The following is a 23,121-nucleotide window of genomic DNA, read 5'->3' on the forward strand; positions in this document are numbered from 1 at the left end:
TTCGTTGAGGTTATATTTTACAAACGAAACGACTCACGGGGGTGGAAGGTTTTTTTCGCCCCCACTCGCATCTTTAAGTTTTGCCTGAAAACTACTCGCGCCGACCGCAAGAGGTAACAAGATTTGTTTGTGAGCAAGTCCACGGGAGGTTTATTCTAGTTCTGACTGCATAGCGTTCTGATCACAAACTCATCAAAGTCTCGGTTGTATAACAAATAATTTCTAAAACCTGCGACCAAAGGATTGAGTCAGTCAACAAAATGTTCTCTAACTTTCGAGGCAGTCCTCTGTTTTTTTTTTTCTTCTGCCCGCGAGATCTATCATATCAAAACTTCGCGTAATTATTTTTGGCGCGTGAAACTAATTAATTGGTGCCTCTCTGCCGATCCACCAATAGCGTCACTGCCAGGGCTAATTAGGTCGTGCGTTGCCGGGGCAACCAGTGTCGCACAATGGAGAATGAACCGAAATCAGGTGAGGGGCGCACGTGCAGTTAGTGACAGTGCCGGTCAATCGGTCAAGTTTCACATCAGCACCTGCTAACTTCCAGCTAATTTCCATGTTTCGGACAGATGACAGTTCATTTCCTTGGGCTCGGGTGATTAGGGCTTAATTGGACCAGCTGATGAGCGTATCACACTCGCTGATTTGTCGACAGGCCGGTGAGATCTCGGAATCAAAACGTCGATCCCCGCCCCCTTTGACGAGCGCCTCAACAACTTGTCACATTGGCTGGCGGGCTGTCAAACGGGTTGACATGAGTAACGCAACTAAAGGTTCATTTATCAAGAGTGTCATTGGCTGCTCGCTGATTGGCCAATTGGCGTTGGCTCGCTTTCTGCCAATCAATAACACATGGGATCGAGGAGGCGAGAGTCAAAAATAACGTGTGCTCCTCATAAGCGTGTAACGAGGCTTTGAGAGCGTACCACGACAGAACGACAAACGAACTCTCGACAAACCGTCACAATTTTGTCGTGGAAAATTTGGCCGCCGCCAACTTGAAGGTAATTTTATTTAAATTTGTGTCGTTCGTTTGGCCATGTCGACGACCACAATTTTAACGCCGTCGGCGAACACGGGCTCTAACGCGAACGGAGAAAGTAATGGAAAGTGCAGTCCGGACCGCGTTAAGCGACCCATGAACGCATTTATGGTGTGGAGCAGAGAACGACGGCGTCGAATGGCGCAGGAAAATCCGAAGATGCACAATTCGGAGATTTCGAAGAGGCTGGGAGCCGAATGGAAACTTCTCTCGGACGCCGAGAAGCGACCGTATGTGGACGAAGCCAAGAGATTGCGAGCTGTTCACATGAAGGACCACCCTGATTACAAGTACAGACCGCGACGAAAGAGCAAAACTTTGCTCAAGAAGGACAACAAGTACACTTTGTCGATGTTAGGGGCTCAAGGTGGTCCGCCAGTTCAACGATCTGTGGCGCAAAACCCGGCTGAACATTTCGCACAAATGAACGGTTTTACTTACGGTCCCATTTCAGCGTACAGCCAAATGAATGTGAGTGATCCTTATAGTACAATGTACGCCGGTCATCCACTATCACCGCATACCCCTACACAACTACAAGCTACGAACGGCATGCACCATTCCGGCTATACTAGCATGGGAGGCAGCCAAATTTACCCTGTTGTTTCATCGCAGGGTCAAGCTTACACCATGAATGGTGCTGCTCCGTCGATGAACTCGATTACTCCTTTGTATTCGCAGCCTAGCAATCCTGTGCTACTACCAAACATTAAACAAGAAATCCCGAGCCCTGGCTCGCAGTCCAGCCGGGCACGGAGCTGCACCGATCAACTCGGAGATATGATTAACACGTATCTTCCTGGGGATACTTCAAATTTACAGAATGCGAATCATCACCACCAGGTTACTGGAAGCCACGTTCCTCCCAATCGCTATAGCCAGTGGCAGGAATCAAGCTCTGTGGCGAGCAGTCTGCCTGTCCATAGCGGAGTGACTCCAGTTAGCATTTCTAACGTTTCGGGCGTTAGTGGGACAATGCCATTAACTCACTTACCATGATGGAATTAGCGAAACGCCGGGATCATTTCTACCGCAAACGCACGGTAAATTCATTCTGTATTTTGCTACGTGATCGTGTTCTCAGTCGTTTATAGAGAGAAGTAAGAGAGAGAGACAGAAAAAAAAAGCAACACAGAGGTTAAGCAGATTTATTGCTTGACTCGGCTTCAAAGTCAAAAGTGCTGCCATGCTATTCGCTGGAGAGATTTAAGACGAGGGGATAAAATCCGAACGGGTCGTTCCCGGAGAACTGAATTTACATGTAGAGCGAGAATTTACTGAGATCGCGTTGTGGATTTATTTAAGGAACTTTATGCCACACTCTCAGATTGTTTTTGTTGGATGTGAATAATTCTGCTGGAAAGAGAAGTGAACCTAAGTAATTGAAACGACTCGTGTAGTTTTCAATACACGAAAGATTAGTATCAAGAGATGAAAAAAAAAAAATCTCGCTTAAGTCGAGCTTTTTGTCAGTGTTCTCAAGTTGAACGACGAAATGTTCATGCAATCATTTGCTCGCTGAATCGTTCTTTTGAACCCTTGTTGTTTGTTGGCTTGCATGTTTAAATTACTTTGTAGGATTAAGCACGTTTGTATGAATTTCAAAACCCTATGTGTACCATGCTAATATTAGTCAGTATTGCTGAGTTCCGTAATGATATCTTGATGAAGAGAAGCAACAACTTGTATATAACTTCAGATCAAAGAGAGCAGATAATTATTTCTTTATTTTCCTTTTGAAGAAATAAAAAAGCACATTAAAATAATTCTTCGGCTGGTTAGCTGTAAAGCATCTTTAACTTTTTCCATGGCGAATGAAAAATTTCGGACAATATGCGGTCATTTTCGAACACGTCGCTTTCCAAAGTTAGTTATCGTCCGGGCTGAAGGGTCGCGCGCGCACGAAATTCAAACAACGTCCCGAAATTGCACAAATATTGTTTTATTTGCTGAAAAGCCCGCGAGCGCAGAACAAAAGGGTCCAGTTTTCGCCAAACGGCCTATTTGAATACAAGTATATGCATAGATGAGGGAAAAGCTGTGTTTTTAAAATTTGAACGCTTTTCCACTCAGGCGTTGAGAATACAGAAAAATCGGCGTGTAGAGTCGACTCGTCGTGCGTCAAATGAGGTGTTGACAGGTCTTTCCGGAAGCCGATTGGCTAAGATCTGAGTGCTGATGGCAGCTGTGTTATCAGCCCTTTCAATAATAATCATTAGGGCTTATTAACAGAACATTCCTGGAATGTGCGTCAACTTCATTACTGCCAACTTGTTACGAGAGCGAGCGGGTAGGCGAAGTTTTCGTCAAGGCCCACGCCGACAAGTTTTCTGAAGTAAGTCGGACGATAACGTACAAGGAAACCGCAAAGTAAATGGCCTTGATTTCTCTGTATTCTCTACTTAGCCAATTTTTCAACGCCTCTTGGTTCCCATGGATACTAAAAGCTATAAAGACAGCTGAGAATTACAGCTGTAAGCAGCTTTGAAACCCTCGAAAGATCGTTGAGTTTTTCCAGAGTGCAGACGTCTAAATTCTTAATCTTGGCACGCGTCAAACCATCACCGATCAACCCTTGAAACGAGCGCCCATTCTCCCGGTCGACGAAAAATTTTTTTAATCATTTCACCGGTGTTTTGATATGTGTTGACAAGTTCTGCAAGCACAATTAGCACATGTTTATCGGTGGCGGTGCATCATACAGAAATTTTGTTACTAAAATTAAACTTTGCGTTTGGTCATTTCCTCGGTGCGAGGAAAGTTAGTTTAGCATTGTTCGCCCGGTGATCGAAAGGGTTTACCGCTGTTTGAAGGAAATTTCTTTAAAATTTACTTGAGTAAATAGCATCTGGCGTTACGCCAATATTGGACATAAAACTCTGCCTTCGCCTTATTACTATTTACCGTACAAATGTCAGGTTTTCATTTAGATCTTGAACCCGTTTGCGAGTTCCCGCTTGTGCAATTACTGCCCTGTCCAAATAATATTTCACTATTCAATTTTAATTTAAATCTCTTCATTTAGAGTTCGACTCCTTTTGAAATGAACTCCCGAAAGTGAAGAAAATTACGGCCGTCATGAAGCTGCTGTAGTCGGGTCGCAATTAGAGGACTGATATTGGCCAAAGAGCGTGAAATGCAAAATAGTTTCTTTCACAAGTGCTTTATGAATAATTTCCTCGTCGATCAAGGAAACTTTGTTTGGTGACGACTAACATCGAATCGCATGTTTCCGTGAAACTTAGAAGAAACCCTCAACAAGCTTTTTTTGGAACCTACGAAAAGGAAGAAGGAATTTAGGGAGAAATATGTCTAGTCTTTGCACGAAAGTTAATGACAGCATAAAAAAAAAATAACAAATTACTGGTGTTATTAGCGTAGGCCAAGTTCCGGTTGAAATTTTGCAAGAATTCACAAAACCCTTCTAAAGTTTCCCTACACATATCGATACACACTCACGAAAATGGCCTAGTAATCGATGTTTACCAAAATAGAAAGTGGCTGTCATGAATTTGTTTTCGGTGTTGAGTTTCGAGCGACAACGAATGGAAATGAGGGGTATTTTTGGTGCGAGGAGACAAAGCTTAAATGCTAATGTACAGGTAGCGAAGCGAAACGTGCAGAATAAAAACTTAGTGCGCTTCAACGGCTTTTTTTGTGTTTCTCGAAACTTGTCGACAGGATCACTTGACAATTTGAACAGACTCGACGTAAAAACTTCTCGAATCGATATTCATTTCTCTAATGCAGACATTATTAAGTGTAGACAAATTGGTTGAATAGCGATCGAACGATGAACAAAGCGTGCCTTAACCTTTGATAAAATACTTATGGGTTTCCATTATCAATAATGCACGTTTGATGAAATTAGGAGTGTATGAAAGAATCATTTTCGCGGCTATGAAGCTTGAAGGGCAAGCATTCTGTTGTGATTCGATTAGACGAAATCGCTATTAAGATCGGCCATTTATCTGAGCAACTTAAAACCCAAAGCAAACATTCTGCAATCGCTACTCTTTTCAAGAACCAACATTGAATTATAGGGCTTTTCTTTCGGCGTAGACATTTACTCGAACCCTTTGTTTGATGTCGCATGAAAACCCCATTACATTTCTATAGGAAGTAAATGTGAATAGATAACAGTCTTTATCAAAGAAGAAAACTTTCTGTTGACTCTCTGTTATTGCGCACGTAAATAAGAGTTTGGTATCGTAAATTTGGACCGTAAAAGGCTGCAGTTAGCGTTCAAGCAACTTTGGAGCCCTATTCTCCAGGGGCTTTCTTCCCGTCTGCCTCTTAATTATGTAAGTTTTTTTTGTTTTGCTTTCCAGCCTCACTGTGACAGTGATTTATTTACTTAAGTTTCCGAAAGAATACTCTTTTAAGTTCATACAAGACATGCCAAGTCCAAGATAGCTCTCTTGGCTGATATCGGTTGTGAATTTATCACTATTTAACATTGTTTCTACGCTATGTAGTCAGTTGACGAAACTGAACTTCGAAAGCGAAAATCTCTCTCGTTTGGTTTGTTTATCGAACGAGGAAACTTAACGCCTTCTTGACCTCGCGCCTCGCAATTTGAAAAACATGACCATTGGTGTGGCGTTCGTTCTTGCCAACATCTTAACATGAATAGAAATCTCTTATGTTTTCTCTCTCGGGGCGGAAGAGGCGTGAGGAGTGGGCAAGCTGTTAAGGGACTACACGCCGCGTTGACTCACACGGCGCGAAGAGGCGTGATGCCAAAAACTAATTAATTTCTCGGTGTGTTGTCGGGTCTCCTGAACTCTCTCGTACTCCGCGAAATTGTAAACATTTGTGAGATTAAAGACTAAAGCAAACCAGTTTGGTTAAACTGAAGCACGGGAGTTTGGTCGCGAGCGCGGCTATTCAAAACTAATTCCGTGTTAACCAGCGTAAGGCTTTGTTGATGCCAAGTTTGTTGTTACATCCGTAGCACGACTTCTCCGCGATCACTTCGTTCGCTGGGATTTTAAAGTCGCAGATATAGAATTTTCACTTTTTTTTCTCTCCTAATTGATTCGTATCTCAAGACGGTGACATCTGTTTCAGTTTAATTTTAGAATAACAGCCCGAAAATCTCGGAGAAATACTGTCATGTTGGCGAACGCAAGGTGCACAAAGAAACGAAACTTAAAAAGTTGTTTTTCAAATTACATCGTTGACCTGTCGAACAGCAGTTGGAGTCCTTTTTTCGAAACTTTGTGTGATTTGAAACTAATTCAAAATTTTGTGTTGTTGCTTAAATCAAACAATTTTGCACGTAAGCAAATGCTTCTCGTTCTTTCAAATCAAATTTTGACAATCCACATGTGACGCTAATGTGAAATACTAGATTTTGTTGAGCTAACGACAACTTGTGCCACCTTGAATATTTGTGAACACATGATTAAATTGGTGGTACGCAAAACACAGCGTTTAACGTTGATGCTTAGCGTAAATTAACTATCATATTCTTTGCGATCCGATTATTGCAATAAAAAACTGCAATTTCTTCCGCACGGTCAGTTTGAAAAAGACCTTTAAACTTTTAGACGCAAATTATATTCAGTTAACTGGTTGTTGCGTCTCATGGCACGTTTTTGTAAACTTCATTTTAATATTTTGAAAAGCAAACACACTCTTGCAGGTTCATTTTTGCCTCGAGCTAGTTTCGAAATTGTACGATTTGACCATATCTATTGACGTGATTCACACGGCTGGAATTGAGCTGAAGACACAGTTGGAAAGTTTTGAGCCCCGCGGCCGAATTTGTTTTTCGGACCGTCCGTCTCGTATAATAACTTTTAATCGAAGTGCATTCCGTGCTGTACTCATTTGGGACGCTAGAAAGACTGATTATTATTATTATTATTATTACAATTCATTCGTAAGGAAAGTTACTTCAATTTTTTTTTGCGTTGTTTTTTACTATACAGACCCAGCGCAAAATGCATTGATCACAAGTAAATGTTTAAATTTTTCAAAATGCGAAATCCTTGGGGTTAAGTTTACTTCAATAGTCTCGCTGTTTGGTGAGATCGAGAAGGCGGAGCCTGGTGTGTTTCGCTCGAATGGCCAAAGTAATTAACACTCGCTGGATTTTCAGGCGCAAATGAACTGAATAATTCATAAAGTGAGGTGTGTTCTATTTTGATAACAGCTTTACCGCCTACTTAGCGCCTAATTGCCTCGAGGCTCGGCAGGGAAGACATATCATTTTTCTCTAGCCTAATAACATTCGCTATATTAACAATCTCGAATTGGTCGCCCATGCTTTTATTAAGTTTGTGTGTGATTTCAAAAACGAAATGTTCAGATTACAAAAAGGAAAAAATAATTTCTGAGTGTGAAAGTACAATGATACAGTGAGAAAATACTAGTTCGCGGGCATTTCGTAAGAAAGTATTGTTTAATTTTGTGAAAATGACTTGAGGTCTTTTTTGTATGTCGCGGTGTAAATATTTGTGATCAGCGTTTGTTGCGATTTTGCTGAAACGGAATTTTTTTAATCATAGGTCAGTAACTGTTCTTTTATTTTCCGTAGCGAATTGAAAGTGATAGAACCGACAATTTAAAAAAAAATTATCTTCGTCATGAATAACACTTTATTTTTTATTATTTCGAGTATTGATTTTATTTTAAAGAATAATAATTTTGATTGAGTAAGAGTCGCTCGCAGTAGCCAGCCCATCTGCGAGGGTTAAGTGATATGTTTGTGCTGTTCGTTTTCCCCAACCGCGAATGTCGTGTGGTGTACTAAGCGACACGTAAATCTTTTGTGAGTGAATCTTTTCTTGAAGCTGTAGGAGCCTCGATAATAATAAATATAAGACAGTGAAAAAAAAACGTTTCCTAACAACGTTTCGCGAATAATCATTTTTCGTATTTTAATTAATTCTTACAGCGATATGTTTTTCCGTCACAAATCTTGAAATAAGGCGAAGGCGAAGGCGAAAGAAAAGCTCGAAAATATTAATATATCCCTACTTTATGCATTGACCCTATTTTGAAAATATCATGTTTATTGTCACTCTGTGAAGCGAAGTTAAGAAACGCGCAAAAGTAAATTGTAATTAAAAGGAAATGAAAAACTGCAAAGTTTATTTTTTCGTCGAGTTTAGTCTCTTAGAGGAACACATTGCATATCACTTTTGCGTGTCGTGTAAATCAAAAAAGAACTTCTTCTCTTTCTTGGACAATCAAGCGATATTTACCCCAACTGCCAATATTTGCACAGGCTGTGGCACTGAAAAAAAAATTGGTGATTAAACTTGATTAGAATTAGTGAAATAAATTTAGTCGGCCGCACTGATCTTTGAATGGAAACTGGATCGGAACAGAGTTATTACAAGGTTTTTTTTTCATATATATCTGCATAGTTTCATTTTGCGTTATTTAATTTTTCATCACGTGTGATATCTAGTGCCGTGTATTTGCTAGCTTAGCAGATATATTTTTGTAGGGTTCTGCTAAATTATACAATGAATGGGTCAGGTATTACCGTGTCAATATTACATACAGGCACCTGTTTTATTTACCTGTCGCTTACCAGCTAAACTAACATGGGCTGAAAAAGCAGTTAATTCTTTTCAATTTACAAGGGTTTTTTCGCTCAGCACTCTGTGTTTGATTTGAAAGTAGTCGTTTAAAATCGATCTTCTTTTTTTGGGAACGCAATTAATCCTTGTAGGGATTAGCAGCTTTTTTGACAACAAAGATCGATTTGAATGATTTTCAGACAATGATTCAAGACAATTTCCTGTAAGTTGTTTTCAGGAATATAAAGAAAATTATTGCGTATAGTCAACACTGAGGCAGGGATGATATTGAAGGATTTACGATGGGCAAAATTAGTTCAATAACATCGTTTTGTATGCATATTTGGAGTTTATCAGTTTTTTCTTTGGTTGTTTGAAATAACGGATTGATTCAGCAGTATTTTGTTAGATTGATGTCGTCTCGTTTTTTGCACGACTTAATGCGAATAAATGCTTAAATCGACCGTTTACGTTTTTGTGTGTTTTAAGGCGGATATCTTTGGCTTAAAAAAAGTAGACTTGTTTTTGTCTGTGTCTGTGAGCAAGGCTAAAATTTAGAATAATTAATTCATTTTGACAGGCAAACAAGCTTCGTAAATATTGTAATACCCGCAGATTTAAATTTTACTCAATTGGGTTTAGCGTACGCGTGTTTAGAGAGGTGTGTTTGTAGTTAGATGTACTCAGATGGTTTCGGAAAGGTCATGATTTTAAAACAAGCTTGTCTTTTGTTTTCTCTCTCTTTAAGCCAATATCACTCGTTAGATTTGAGAAAAGCCATGAGCCATGATCCCAAAGACATAAGAAAAAATGCTCTAAGAGCGAGCTTGGATATATGGTAGTTCCTTATCCTAGTTTTATGTTTTCTGACGTAAGCCGGAAAATTCTCGCCTCTGCTTCGGGTACTTGAACTTATAAACATTTAATATAAGTTGGACAATATCAGTCTTGCCTTCCGCATGTAATTTCCCTTTCAGTCCAGCTCCAAATATACCCTCATCGAGAATTTCGAACCTTTCACGCCGTTAAAATGATATAATTTCTAGGTCGCCTCAAAAAGGCTTGAAATAAAATCTTAATCTCAACAATGTTGCCAGAGTGAACTCTGCTGCGGTTTATTGAGGTATTTTTATGTGTGCTTGTTATCGAAGAAATATGCTTGTGGTTTTACCAACGTCAGAAAACGGTGAAAACCAGAAGTGGTCTACCAACTGGGCAAAGTAAACTGACCGCAGTTAAACAAGAATTTTGAATAATCGTTGCATATTTAGTATTTTTTATGCTTTTGGTTATCTCATCTTTTTAAGGGTCTGTATGAGGTCGTTAAAATTCTTCTGATTAACAAGAGAGTGAAATATCCTTATAGTACAAAGCGTATGAAATTTGAGGTTGTTAATGAGTACTTTTGAGGCTTGTCAAGGCTAAAATTAATTTTGGTTAGTCGTTCGAGCGACCAGCGTTCATTTTATTCAGGATTTCATCTTCACGAGCAAGGGCATCGCTCACTTTTTTTTTTCGCCAGAGTAATATTGCTCATTTAAGTGATGTGTCACTGTGGTTTAAAGAGATCATTTATCGCTGAATTTTAATTCGTGTCCGTTACTAAGACATGACACAATTAAACGTAGGAAGTGCTACTTTTGTCCGGAACGAAACAGCCGGTACAGATGCCGAGGAGGAGCTTACAGTGCAAGTACAGGGCTTATTTAGCACGTTTTAGCGGTTACTGAACCATATAACCTTTTCCTTTAATTAGAAATGAAACTTCGTGAGCTTTTCAACTTGCTTAGTGATGGAGAATGGCGAAGCTGTTTCAGTTTTGGTTCGAATTTGTTCAACGTATTTTTGCCGACGTTATTTCTCGTTTTTTAGATGGATTAACAGAACGCTGGAGTTTTCGCACAAATATGTTCCATTTTAGATTTAAATTGCCCCCAATTAAAGGCTTTCTAGCACGGTTAACGAAGTCAACTCTTGTGGGTTTGGATTGTTGTTTCCTTAAAATAAATTCCCAATGAAAATAGCGATATTTTGACCAATAAGCCTTTGGAAGATGGGTCTTTTTTCTTGTTGATATTAAACGTTCTAGTTATCTTTAAACCTCTGTGTTTGTACATATAAATTATTCCCTTTTTTGGTTGTTGTCTTATTCCTTTGAATTTTATTGACGTTTAATTGCAATCGACAATTTTCCTCTATGTCAAACATTTCAGTATGGACATTTTTGGTATGGTTAAGAGCGTTTTTTCTTTGTAAGGGTTCGGAAAAAATACAAGTTCATTTCATAAGCCAAAGTCTTTAAAAGTGAAAGTAAACGTACTCTCATTTGGTATTGTTAGTTATTCTGTGAAAGGGGGGACTGTAATTTTTGATGAAATCTAGTGTGATACCTCGTAAGTGAAAGCCGAGGATACTTTTTCTATTAGCTGTTTGAGATCGATCTCACTTTTAATTCCTCAGCAGAAATCTGAGCCTGTTATCATTCAAATGAAAGCTATTTAATTTTACTTTCCGATAAAAATGTTCTGTTTACCATTCTGTACGTGTTGGTTCTAAATGCTGGATGGGCGGGTGTAAAACCTTTTTGTTTGACCTTTGAGCAAGCAGCACGGTGATATAGTACAGTCTATAGTCATGTGCAATGTTGTTCAGTGAGGTGAAAGTACTTTATTGAATCCTTAAAGGTTTGACACGCAAATTATGTTTGTTCTTATGGAAAAAGTTTTAATTTCATATGGCACAGTTTGAAAAACAGTAAAAGATCCAGCAACTGTGAATTCTGTTTGATCTTTAAACTGTGATTGTCAAATGAGCGATGATTTTGTTGTGTGGTAAGAATTGTGGGGGATACACTTCATGCAAGATGCCTGAAGCTTTCTAATGTGATTGACTCTTTAGTGAGTGCTACCATTTTAGTAGCTGTCGATGAAATGCACTTGTTATACCTATTTAAGTGAAGATTGTAGCATCTGTGTGGACATGATGTTGAAATGTTTCCCATACCATATACTTTTTCTCACTTTGAAGTCTATGAAACAAAACCTTTTAGGCATGATGCCGTTTGAATTAGTTTTCATAATTTTTTCTATAATTTGGCCTTTGGCAAACTAATGTGACAGTGCAAGGGTTTGTAAAACAAAGATCTTTTGTTCTTTTAGCGAACAATGATATGCTTTGTCATAACCCAATAAAGCATTGAATTTAAAAGTAAGACTTGTATTGGTCTCTTAACCTCCTCTGATCACGTACTGAACTGCCTCCTTACGTATATTCCGTCAATCTCGTACTTTTCAGAGGCTTTGATCCCACGTAACAGCGCAGTTTCAAGTTCTTGTGCGTCAATCTATTTTAGCGTCGTGTTTTAGGGTCAGCCGACAGTGATCTTGATCTCAAGTGGATGATATGACTATTTGATATCCACTTGTTTTTACATTTCCGGTCGTTCGTCACCGGAAACAAGGATTTTAAAAGTAGTAACATGAAATATCCCTTGTTTGAAAGCTGTGTCATTTTCAGACCACAGAGCGTGGAAAGTTTATGTTCTCGCGAGATGTACTCGTGCGTTAACTCAGTCCATTTAGCGCGGGATGTCCCTGGGGATCAAGGTTGAATGTGTTTGAGAGAGAGACTAAGCAGCTCTTAACCAGGCCCTTTTCACAACGTAAATAAAGAACGATGGTTTTGCATTTGAGTTTTAAAACTTTAGATTTTTGTTGTTTTTTTTTTTTTAAGAATAAGATATTTTTAAGTCATGAAATTTAATTTTGTTTTAATTTTTTTTTTTAATAAATACTTCGGTTCGTCCATCGTGAATTTTTTTTACATTTGATCCTCAAATAAACTGAAAATTTCAGGGGTAAACGTATCCCCCATTTTCCACTTTTTTTTTTCTTTCCTAGTAGAAGTTTTAAAGTAAAAGATTATTTGAGCAGTGAGGTAGTTTCCAATCCCCACGGTCCTAATACGGAAACTGAAAGATTGCCACCGTTGAGAGTTTCGAAAGCTGACGTTTCGAGTGTAGAGCGATGGACTAACGCTGAGTCGGTAGAATCTCTTTACGGTGGCCAATTTACTTTATCAACTTAGTTGATAAAGCATAATCATCTTGCAATTCTCTCCCACCGACGCAGCACCTCAGGCTTTAGAAACTTACCCCCTTTAAACTGAACGATAAGATGTTTGTTGTTAAATTAGATACAGATAGTGCATTGCAATTGATTAAACTTGAAAAACATGATTCACTGTCGCAGTCTTCTTTCCCTACCACATTCTCAGCCATAAGAGGAAGGTTTACAGTGGATTACATCAGCTATTCCTCATAACACGCTGTAATTGGTCAAGATATGAACCCCCCCCCCCCCCCCCGTTTTAAACCTCATTTGATGATGTAAAACTGAAGTTAATTGGGACTTGGACGCTCTCGTTATCCTGCGCCTCATACAATTAGCGCCCTTGAGTCCTCACAGTTTTTTTGACAATTCCTTTTGTTCTGATTGGGCATCGTGATGACTTTGGTTTCTGGTGTAACAACACTACGTTCCCCAAAAGTCCCGGCTCAGCTCTCGGAAATCACATCCCTCTAATAACAGCAATTTGGGTAAACCCGCTAGCAAACTACGACATATGCTGCAATCTGATTCGAGGGGGGGAGGGGATAGGTGGTAGGGGGTGTCAGAATAAAATTTACTTGATATTCCCCCCCCTCCCCTCCCTTCCTTCATGCCCCACTAAGGCTCTGGAGTATTCTTATGGTCCCCTTCATTAGCAGTTCTCTACAGCCCCACCTTTATACTCTTCTTTAGCGGTGTCTGTTCCCCCTGAAAAGAATTACCAGTCTCTAAACAATAAGTACTTCACAGAATTCACTGAAGTTAGACGGTGCTACGTTCAACCGTTTGTATTACCGTAAGTGGACGCGCATTGGTTCCATGAATGGAATTGAAGTTATAGTTTTCGGTTCCTGTGGTAAGCTATCAATAACCCTCACTCAATATCGCGATGCCGTGTCTAGAGACTAGAACCCCCTTTTTAACTTTTTCCTTTTCCTTGCTGTCGGTATATAATAATCTAACGTCAATCAGTCACGTTTTGGTAAAGAAGTGGTTTATTTAATTTTAATATCGCTCGAGCTCCTGCATACCATTAGCTGTAAGTTGGTCGTTGGAAAAGTTCTTGCATAACGCTAATGAGCCCGTAAGCGAACTTCGTACTCTCCTTAATAAACAGGAGCGACCTATTCCGTCTACTCTCTTCCAGAGGTTGGTTTTAGACTTTCAGTGCTAACAAACCATCCATAACCATGGTTAGATGTTTGGCTAAAACGTTGGCGCTTAACTCATGGTAAATTTCCCGTGGAAAATTAGATGGTTTTGACATCATTACGCGCTTATTTAGGCGTGGGCGGATGAGATTGACAGATCTTGAACCTATTTCCGATTGATTGCTAAAATATTAGCAACTTCTCGATCGTACGGTTCAATTTCCCCTTGTTATCGCCCACACCTATCAGTGTGGGTGGCGTATAATGCATTTGCGTCATTTGTTGAAAGCATCCGACTCGGAACATCTGGGGCGTTGGTGCGAAACTTATGGTTAACCATGAAAGTTTGTTCCTAGATTATCGTGTCACTTGCCGCCTACGGAAGCATGTGCGGCCTGACGCATGCATGCTTCATCACCCTTTTCCGGTGGTAAGCAACAATTAGAAATGAGAGAGTGACTTGAATATGAATTAGGTAATATTTTTGGTCTTTAAAGGAATGACTTCTTGACTAGGAGAGCCAGAAATGGAAGGATTAAGGAGGCGACTTAGTTTTTCCGGCCCAAATGAGGCCTAAAGTCTGATTTCTCAGCCTATATTTTGAGCACGGCCCATTGGTTACTAAACACACAAAGAGATGTATTAGAGTAATTTTTCGCAAACCTCAGCAAACAACGTTTGTTTTCTCTAATTAGAAAAGAGCACCTTGGGGGTCTTATCATTTGAAAATGGAACATGGCAGGGATAATGAGATTTGATGAAAGCGATTTAGGAACAAAACTGTTTCCTTTTTCAGGGCGTAGCTGATATGGAAAAGTATTATGTGGGCTTGGCGAACTCAATAGTGTACACACGCTACCTTGATAGCTTTATTTAAATTTTTTTAATATTTGTTCAGAGATATAAATGAAATAATTGAGAAAAGCATCAATTTGGGCAGCTGGTGAGACGTTTGATAAGCAGAATCATAATAGACCGTTAATAAGACTGTTTACAAGAAAAATGAAGTGAAAAAAGTTAAATAATTAGGAAAGAAATTAGCTTAATTTTATCAATTCTACTGAGTCCGCTGGAACTAGCACCATCTTCTGCAGAAAAACAGTTGATGAAAGTCGTTTAACACTTAAGCGCCTGAGAGTGACTGGCTTCTAGTTTCTCCTTACAGTATCACCTTAAATAAAACATTAAGGTCTTGGGAATAAAGGAAATGATCACCAATTTAAGAAGCTCCTGTTGCTAAACAAATTCTCCATGTCATTTTATAGGACACGTAGAGGAAACAATAGGGAGAATTATAGAAATTAATTTTAGGGTGTGTAGGGTTTATATTCAAGTTAAGTTTCCCTTTCCAACATATTTGGTTATTAACTAATATTTTATGAGAAATAAATGGTAGTAAAAGATACTGCACAAGACATCACATTGTTTCAACGATTAGCGACTTTCATCTAGATATTGACTTATTTTCGAACTCAACTCAGCAATTGAAACTTGGATTCAAACACTTTGTAAAGTAGCCTGGTAAAACTGTTCCTGTGTGTCGCAATAAGAAAGCTTTCAATAGCGATCTGACTATTTTAATATTTCTAAAACTCCTTAAGATTAAGTAATTAGAAACAGAATGTATGTTCACTTAGGGGATCTTTCCTTAATGAGGGCGGCTTGAAAACGTGGGGCACTTATTGAAAGGCGTTCAGAATAGGAGAACCGTGACAACTTACCATCTTTACCGCTGCGTCAAGAATTGACAAAAACGAATATGCGTGCTTTAATTCCAGTATTAATCTCCATAACAAACTACTGGGCTTACCCAAGTAGCTGTTTTGAATGACCCACACATTAGTCGAGGATAAGAGGTGGAAACAGCCCAGCCCTAAGGCTAATTTCTCTCTCCTCCCCCTCCTGACTATCGTGAAAAGGGGGTAAGTTTTTAACGAAACGGTTACTACAGCGGTAGAGGTATTACATGATAATTTGGTTTCATCGACTGAGTTGGTAATGTAAATTGGAGTTTCTAAAACTGACTTTTCGAGCGTCGGTCGTTCGAGGGATAAAAAGCCTTGAAAACGACGCGAGAAAAGAGGGAGTGAGGTGACCTTTTTTTTATGAGTTTGATTGAATCAAGAGGGAGGTCCGAATGATAGCTACCAACATTTAAAGTGTTCATGTGCCTTAAACTGGGGTAAATAAGGTAAAATACTGCGATACTTTCGTCATTGACGTTTCAAACGGCTGTAGATATAAGCGCAGTCGAGCCCGGCCCTTTGACTCAAAATGCGAGGTAGACAAAAATCGATTGTAATAAAGTTTGCGTTCATTTGGGTACCCATCCAACTTTATCTTGTCAGACTGTGCAAACTCAACTTATGTCGTTTTATAGTTGAGCAGAAGTCACCAAGGAGCTTCTCGGTTAATTTTGGTTTACCTTTCAAAGTCTGTCAACTCATTTGAATTACAAATAATCTTTAAAATTAAAATTCATACTTGTGATCAGTCTTGCACGTGGAGAGAGCTTACAAAGTACAAGACGTTTCATCTTCTACTTCAGCTTCTCTGAGGCCAGGAAACGCGTTATTTTAACCTTATCAATTTGGATATCGTCGTTTTCGTTAAGCCAAATGTGTGTCCCTGCGAAACTGCGGACTCGAGTTGTTCGAGGCAGCAATTTAAATACGACGTCGATGATTGATGGTTGTCATTCTGTGACCAATTTTCTCAAGGTAAATAACATTCATAAAAAATATTTTTACGAAAATACATTGCTTGATCCAAATACTAGTTGTTGCATGTATTTCATAATTAATTGTATTACAAAGGTAAATGGAGAGGGAAAATTACTATCGTTGATGTGTAAGAAATATGCTCTCTAGCAGCCGCCATGACACAGGTCATGGCGAACATCATGGCTTTCGAGGCATCAGCGCCCTATTCGTACTTCATTTTCAATTTTTTTTGATGGCATATTTACTCATTTGCCTCTTTTCTTTTCTGTTCTTAGTCTTGTACTGAATACAGCTATTCATGCTGATAGTATTTTAACGTTGCATTTGTTTAAATGCACAATTCATAAGGAAGGGGGGGAGGAGGAGAGGTAGTGGTAGGGGGTAGGGGGTAGGGGGTAGGGAAGACTGGGGGGCACCCTCATATATGCTATATAGGAACGTACCGTCCCAAAGAATATGGTTTTCAGCCGTCTTTGTCTGAAAAGGGGCATAGATTTTGACCATTTTGATTTTAAATTTGGTATACTCCCTAAGGGAACCACGAGAGCCTTTAGATATTATTGGGAGTGGCAACCAAAATGTATCATTCGAGAAGCATTTTCGGGTAAACTGACCGAATTTCTTACCTCGGCAATAATGCCAAGTCGATATTGGATATGGATTTCAGAGACACTTTGAAAACTGCCATAGAAAATGGTAAATTTTGGATTTACTGGATTTTTGGAGGAACTGGCTCCTTACGCTATCTATGATTATCAGGAGCTTATTACCTCCCCTCAGTTGAATGTAACAGTTCATTCATTACTCAAACGATGATAATATTAGATAACGAGTTGCAATCAAGTTCTCCTTTTCCTCTTTCCAAACTTTCATTTTTATTCTCAAAGTGTTTACCTATATAAAAGATAGGTATGCATTTATTCTTAAAATAGTAACTTGGTATTATCAACTGAGCAGAGTTGATAACGTAAATTGGCCACCCTAAATAGTTGTTTAGCTTTAAAACGTTTTACGGTGGACAATTTACGTTTTCAATTCAGTTGGTAATACTTAATTGCTCTGTAATATTCTCCCACCGACGCTACACTACAGTTTCTTGAACTTATACCCTATGTTCTTAAAATGTTCCTCTCTTTAACTCTTCAGGACAGCGTCAAGAATAGAAGGATAAAAATCTGAAATTAAGAAATGAAAGAGAGGAAAGAGAAAAGGATAACTTCTTAAAAGGTTGGTTGTACTCTAACACTGGCATTCATATTCCCCACACTTTTTTCTTTGCAATTCCTATGGTAACGAAAAGGAGAATTTACTTGACAATCTGGAGCTTTTAAATTAGTGATCATTTCCTTTATTCTCATCACCTTAACTTTTGATTCAAGGGTGATTGTGTAAGGAGAAATTAGAGGCCAAACACTCTAAGGGGTTTAGGGCTAAATACGACTTGCAGTGATGTACATGCAGCCCCGATACACTGATGGAGCCATTCTAGTGCTGTGTATCTCTCGCTGATAAACACCGATATCAGAGAAATTCATTTGGTTGTGTTATGACCATCCCTTGATTGATCCTCGTTTTTCGTTTTTTTAATGATCATTTGGTCATTGGAATAAAATATCCTGTTGGCTTAGTTCAGTTCAGGACATTGAAACCACAAGTAAAAAATGTGTTGACTTAAATTGCATTTACGTGTTTGGACATCTAACATGTCTTACCTTTATCATAAAAAAATATATATGTTTTACCTCGACATAGGTTTCCGTGTATTTACAAGATATTTCTTTTTTTTCTCTGATTATAAAGGCGGCGTGCTTAGGATGGGAACATAACGAGATCTGGAAATTCAAGCGAGCTAGGAAAGAAAAACAAGATAACTTCTGGCAAGGTTAGTTAGCAAGTTTATTGTTTTGACACATTTATTGTCTGCGCCTGTGGGTGTGGTTTGCATTTTTGAACGCTTAGAACTGAATGTAACGAATATCTTAAGATTTAAAACTAGCCATTTTCAAATCTAGTTTGTGGTTAATGATTGTTTACCTAGATCTTCTCTGATTGAGGAAGTTTTCAATAACTTACAGCCACTTTTATTGTGTTGATTGTGTCAAAGAGATTGCTGGTAGTTGTTACTCACTGTGTCCATTTGATCTAGCAATTTAACTACGTCAACCTTTTAGCCAGTCAATAAAAAGCAATGAAAACTTGCAATCTAATCGTTAAAGGTCTCAGATCTTGAGACTGAAACATTCAAATTTCAATATAATCCAAACGTTGATATCTTTCCATTTTTGTTTCCAAGAGTTTATTTACGTTACTGTCAATAAAAAGCAATAAAACAACCTGACTGTTAAATGTCTCACTTCTTGAGACTGAGGCAAGCATATTTTACTATGCATTAATGTTGTTATTTTAAAATACATATCTTTTTGGATAGTTTCATTTACATTTCTGCCAAGTGTAATTGTCTTAAAATTTTTTCAGCAGATTGCAACCTCAGTCTACTAATTCAATAAAAACCTGGAAGCTTAATTGTTGAATATGTCCTAGCCTTAGAGGCTAAAGCCAAAATGAATGTGCTCAAAAGTTTATTTTTCTCAGTTTTTTCTAAAACTGATTTTACATCTCTATTGGGTTTTAATGGTCAAATTTTTTTTTCGAATTTACAATTTTTTTTACTCTATTCAATAACTTGAAGCCAAGTTGTTAGAGCAAATAAAACTCCATGTGCTTAAAAAAAATTGATATTTTTAAAATTTCTTTTTATAAGATTGTCTAATTTTTTTAAAAAAAAAAGTTATATTTTTTTACCGTATTCAGTACATCAGCGCTTCATAGTACAATCTTTTAGCCTTTGGGGCTAAGATCAAGTTAAGTGTGCTCAATGTATTAGTTTTTCCAATTGTTTTCTATAATTTTTCGATCTTAGACCAGTTTGATGGTCTGATATTTTTAAATTAGAATTTCTCTTTGTAACCTTACTGTTAAAGATTTGATTAAGTTCTTGAGTCAAATTTGATCTCTTGGAATTTCTTTTTGGATTTATCATGAATTTATCACTCCTGTAATTATTTTGTAATTCAAAGCTTCTTACTAAATAAAGCAAAGGTATTAGAATATCAGGCAATATCCTTATAAGATATGATATTTTTTAAATTATTTTTTGGAATTCTTATTTAGATCTCTGAATAAGTTAAAAGTAAGAACGTTCTCCACAATTGAATTTTTTTAATTGAATGAGGCAAGATCATAAGAAGCTGATTAGAGAGTGACTTTTTTTTTAAGATCTAAACTGAAGTTCATTATACTCTAGTAATCAATATTTCTCAAAATACTTATTTTAGAATTCTCTTAATAGATTTCTGACGTTGTATTAAATAGCATACAAAATGAGAACAGTTTTACTTAAGCTAATACCAACCTCAAGGCCTTATCGTTATGCATTTCTGCTCTTTAGGCTAAAACTAAATACAAAGGGCATGCTTAAAAAAAGACATCTTTTTCTTAGAAAACTTCTTTAATTTATCATGAACTGATCTAGAACTAGTTAAGAACCTTCAGAAAAATAATCTTGAATACCATTTGTAACAACAAATTTAGAGAGTATGCTTCAAAAATGAATACTTCCCAGTATGTTGGCTTAATCAATTTCTAAATTTTAGATACGTTTTTTGATATCCAGTGATGAACATAGAGCTGAGTAAACTCTTGTGGCTAAAATAAAAATGAGAAAAAAATTGCTTCGGAGCAATCGATGCTAGTTCTATCCAGTGCATAATTTTTTACGGAGAAGACAGATTGGAACTTAAATCAGGTTGCTTCGTGCTTTTCAATCTACTTTCCTGTGCTTCGTTGGTAAAAATAATTGGGTAAAGATCTAAATCTTGAAGAAGTATCATTAGAGAAGTCGAGGATATGTGTTCAGTTTGGTACTGTTAGGATGAGCAGGTAGAAGAGTAATTGTTAGACACGAAATGTTAGATTCGAATTTTTTATGATAGTCGAGCTTCTTCACCAAGCATAGAAACATTAAACACTATCCTGCCACCCTAAGGTATCAAAATCTCAGGAACTTTATATCATATCTCGTTATCTAACTGTAGTATGAAACCAAGTAAATCTATCTTACATGAAAAAACAAAACAAAACAAAACAAAACAAAACAAAAAACGAAACCAGTGAATTTATAAATGTTTACAAGGAACGAATTTGTCAAAAGCAAAGGTCACTTGATTTCGATTTAGGGGCTTTGGAAAGATTGAAATGTTCTCGTCAAAACGCCGTTAATGAGGTATTTTGGGCGAGCTCATTTTACCACTTAATTATCAGAGAATAATTTTAAAAATGCACGTAGTCACAGACATAGTTTGCAGCTTTTCATTCTTTTGTAGAAAATGTGTTCAGGAATCCACTTTTATTTTCATTTTATTTAACTACTCTAATTTTCCACACCAGGTTTTATAGGTCTTTACTCAGCGCAAAAAGAATCTTGCAAAACTAATTGTATTCTTTGAATTTTTTGGCCATGTCCGGTGAGAAACATGAACATGAGTTTATTGTTTAATCATTAACTGATAGTAACAAGGTCATTTGAACGTCTATAAACTTTATTTATGCAATAATTCTTAGTCGAATTTTGAAGGGATCCCAGCAGAATAGCCGATGGCACAAAGAATATTAAAAATTCCATGGCTCAATACCTTAGAGCAAATATTCACCTTGACCTCATCAAGTGACTTCGGATTTATTTAAACAAAAAGAACAGAAAAGTACTCGAAATTTTTCAGAAACTGTGTTGAATCTATCCCTCGATACATGTTGCGTTTACTTACAGTCCATAAACACTTCAGTATTTGAGTTCTAATTTATATTCGTCTAACACTGTTGAATGCAACGATAAACTCTACAGCATTTGTTAATGTATCGTTTATTCTCCTTTTCCCGCAGACTGAGGGGTGAATAATTCCGATGCTTCGAGGACGATCCTAGTTAAAGACAAGATTAATATAGAAGGGCAAAGCAGATGCAATGCAAGATTACGACGAGTCCGAGAAAAGACTCATCTTCTAGAGCCGTTATGACGTGAAGCAAAACGTAAGCAAATGTCGTTTCGTGCTTTTTGGACACTGGGAAAAAAATCAACGTCGAGGACTGTTCAAACATTCAATTTTTCTTGCCTAAAAAAAGTGTACTTTAGGGTACACATGCTCAATTTTCTTCATTCATTCTGGGAGTAACCTCTGTTCAAATGGATAAAATTTTCCCGCCAAAAGACAAAAAAAAAATACGGTGCTCACAGATACGCATGCGCCATTTTTTTAAAAAATATTGATTCTGTAAGTAACTCCGTTAAAATGGATTAAATTTTCCCGCCAAAAAATTTAGAAAAATACGGCGCCCAAAATACGCATGCGCCAATTTTTTTTTTCTTGTACAAGTGAAAAAGTTTTAGGTACTAGAACTTTGTATTAATACTTTATCAATAAAATGACGAATATCAACTATTTGCGACAACAACTGAGATGCAATTGTAATACTGACTGTTAAGCAGACAAACAATGAGCGATCAGTCCGATCCGTCCCACGAAGTCAACTTTTTCGTTTCAGTTTTCTGTGGTCAAGTTTATGCATAAATGTCCACTGGTTACTTTTAGGGATGTAACGGGGGTTTCTATGCAAGATTTCCACATAGCTAGTCTCATTCTTCAATATGCATACAGTTGCGGAAAAACAGAACGGTGAAAACAATTGATCGCACTTGGGACTACGGTTCTTCTTTTAGATCAGTATGGGGCTTTAAAGAGATCTTTCTATTTTCTGCCGTAAACTAGACCAAACTGAAGTGGAAAGGGAAATCAGAATGTATCATACGATCGCTCAGGGTCTGCAGAACAATCTGCACCAATGCAAAATTATCCAAAAGTGGTGGCCAGATGCAAACTAATCACTTACCACGCAATTATTTCCGAGAACAATGTGAATATAAATGAGACAGTTGACGAGGAGTAGAATTCTTACCAAAAACGAACTTAGACGGCCACCACTTTTGCTACAATTAGTTAAAAATTTTAAAGTTCTTATCTTTGTTATACCCTTCTTGAAGAATCCTCTTAAATATTCTGTGATTTCCACGTCTTCTCATGCCACATTCTTTCTCCTTCAATCCGACTAACGGCACTCCTCATTCTGAAATATAAATCGTCGACGCGTTTAGAGACTGCTTTATGATTTAAATCTGCACAAAAACTAGAAAAACACAACTAATGACGACATGCAATCTAGAGAGCTTTGAAATAAACGTTGCAATATTTTTACATTTTTCTAAAATTCTGCCAGTGGCGATGGGATTTGATTTACAAAGCACCACGTAAAGACGTGAAGGCGTTCAGCTTCACATCTACATCCCCACTCTAATATGTATAACACACAGTAATAAATTCTCGTGACAGTCATCACATTTTTTCTCATACAAAGGTCGACTCTCTCACTCAATCGAACTTCGAGTTCAAGTGCGGCTTAAACTAAACAATGGATACGACTCGTTTGAAATTACGACTCCAT

General features: G+C 37.8%; 1 protein-coding gene and 2 long non-coding RNA genes across 4 annotated transcripts; all 3 read left to right on the top strand.

Moving 5' to 3' along the window:
* Positions 1 to 294: 294 nt before the first annotated feature.
* Positions 295 to 2,811, top strand: LOC113685096 (transcription factor Sox-3). Its single transcript, XM_027202559.2, has one exon. The coding sequence runs from the start codon at positions 1,043 to 1,045 to the stop codon at positions 2,042 to 2,044; it is 1,002 nt and encodes a 333-aa protein (XP_027058360.2). The 5' UTR covers positions 295 to 1,042; the 3' UTR covers positions 2,045 to 2,811.
* A 2,409-nt stretch (positions 2,812 to 5,220) lies between these two features.
* Positions 5,221 to 12,312, top strand: LOC149044322 (uncharacterized). The gene is made up of 2 exons (XR_016187447.1): positions 5,221 to 5,349; positions 12,103 to 12,312. It is a non-coding gene; the product is annotated as an uncharacterized LOC149044322 (long non-coding RNA).
* A 4,007-nt stretch (positions 12,313 to 16,319) lies between these two features.
* On the top strand, positions 16,320 to 22,075 carry LOC149044323 (uncharacterized). 2 transcript variants are annotated; one of them, XR_016187441.1, is made up of 4 exons: positions 16,320 to 16,566; positions 17,716 to 17,796; positions 18,370 to 18,451; positions 21,508 to 22,075. It is a non-coding gene; the product is annotated as an uncharacterized LOC149044323 (long non-coding RNA). The 2 variants fall into 2 exon arrangements; XR_016187440.1 differs by lacking the exon at positions 17,716 to 17,796.
* Positions 22,076 to 23,121: the final 1,046 nt, after the last annotated feature.

This window comes from Pocillopora damicornis, chromosome 6 (genome assembly GCF_964200805.1).
Source record: "Pocillopora damicornis chromosome 6, jaPocDami1.2, whole genome shotgun sequence".
Classification (NCBI taxonomy): Eukaryota; Metazoa; Cnidaria; class Anthozoa; order Scleractinia; family Pocilloporidae; genus Pocillopora; species Pocillopora damicornis.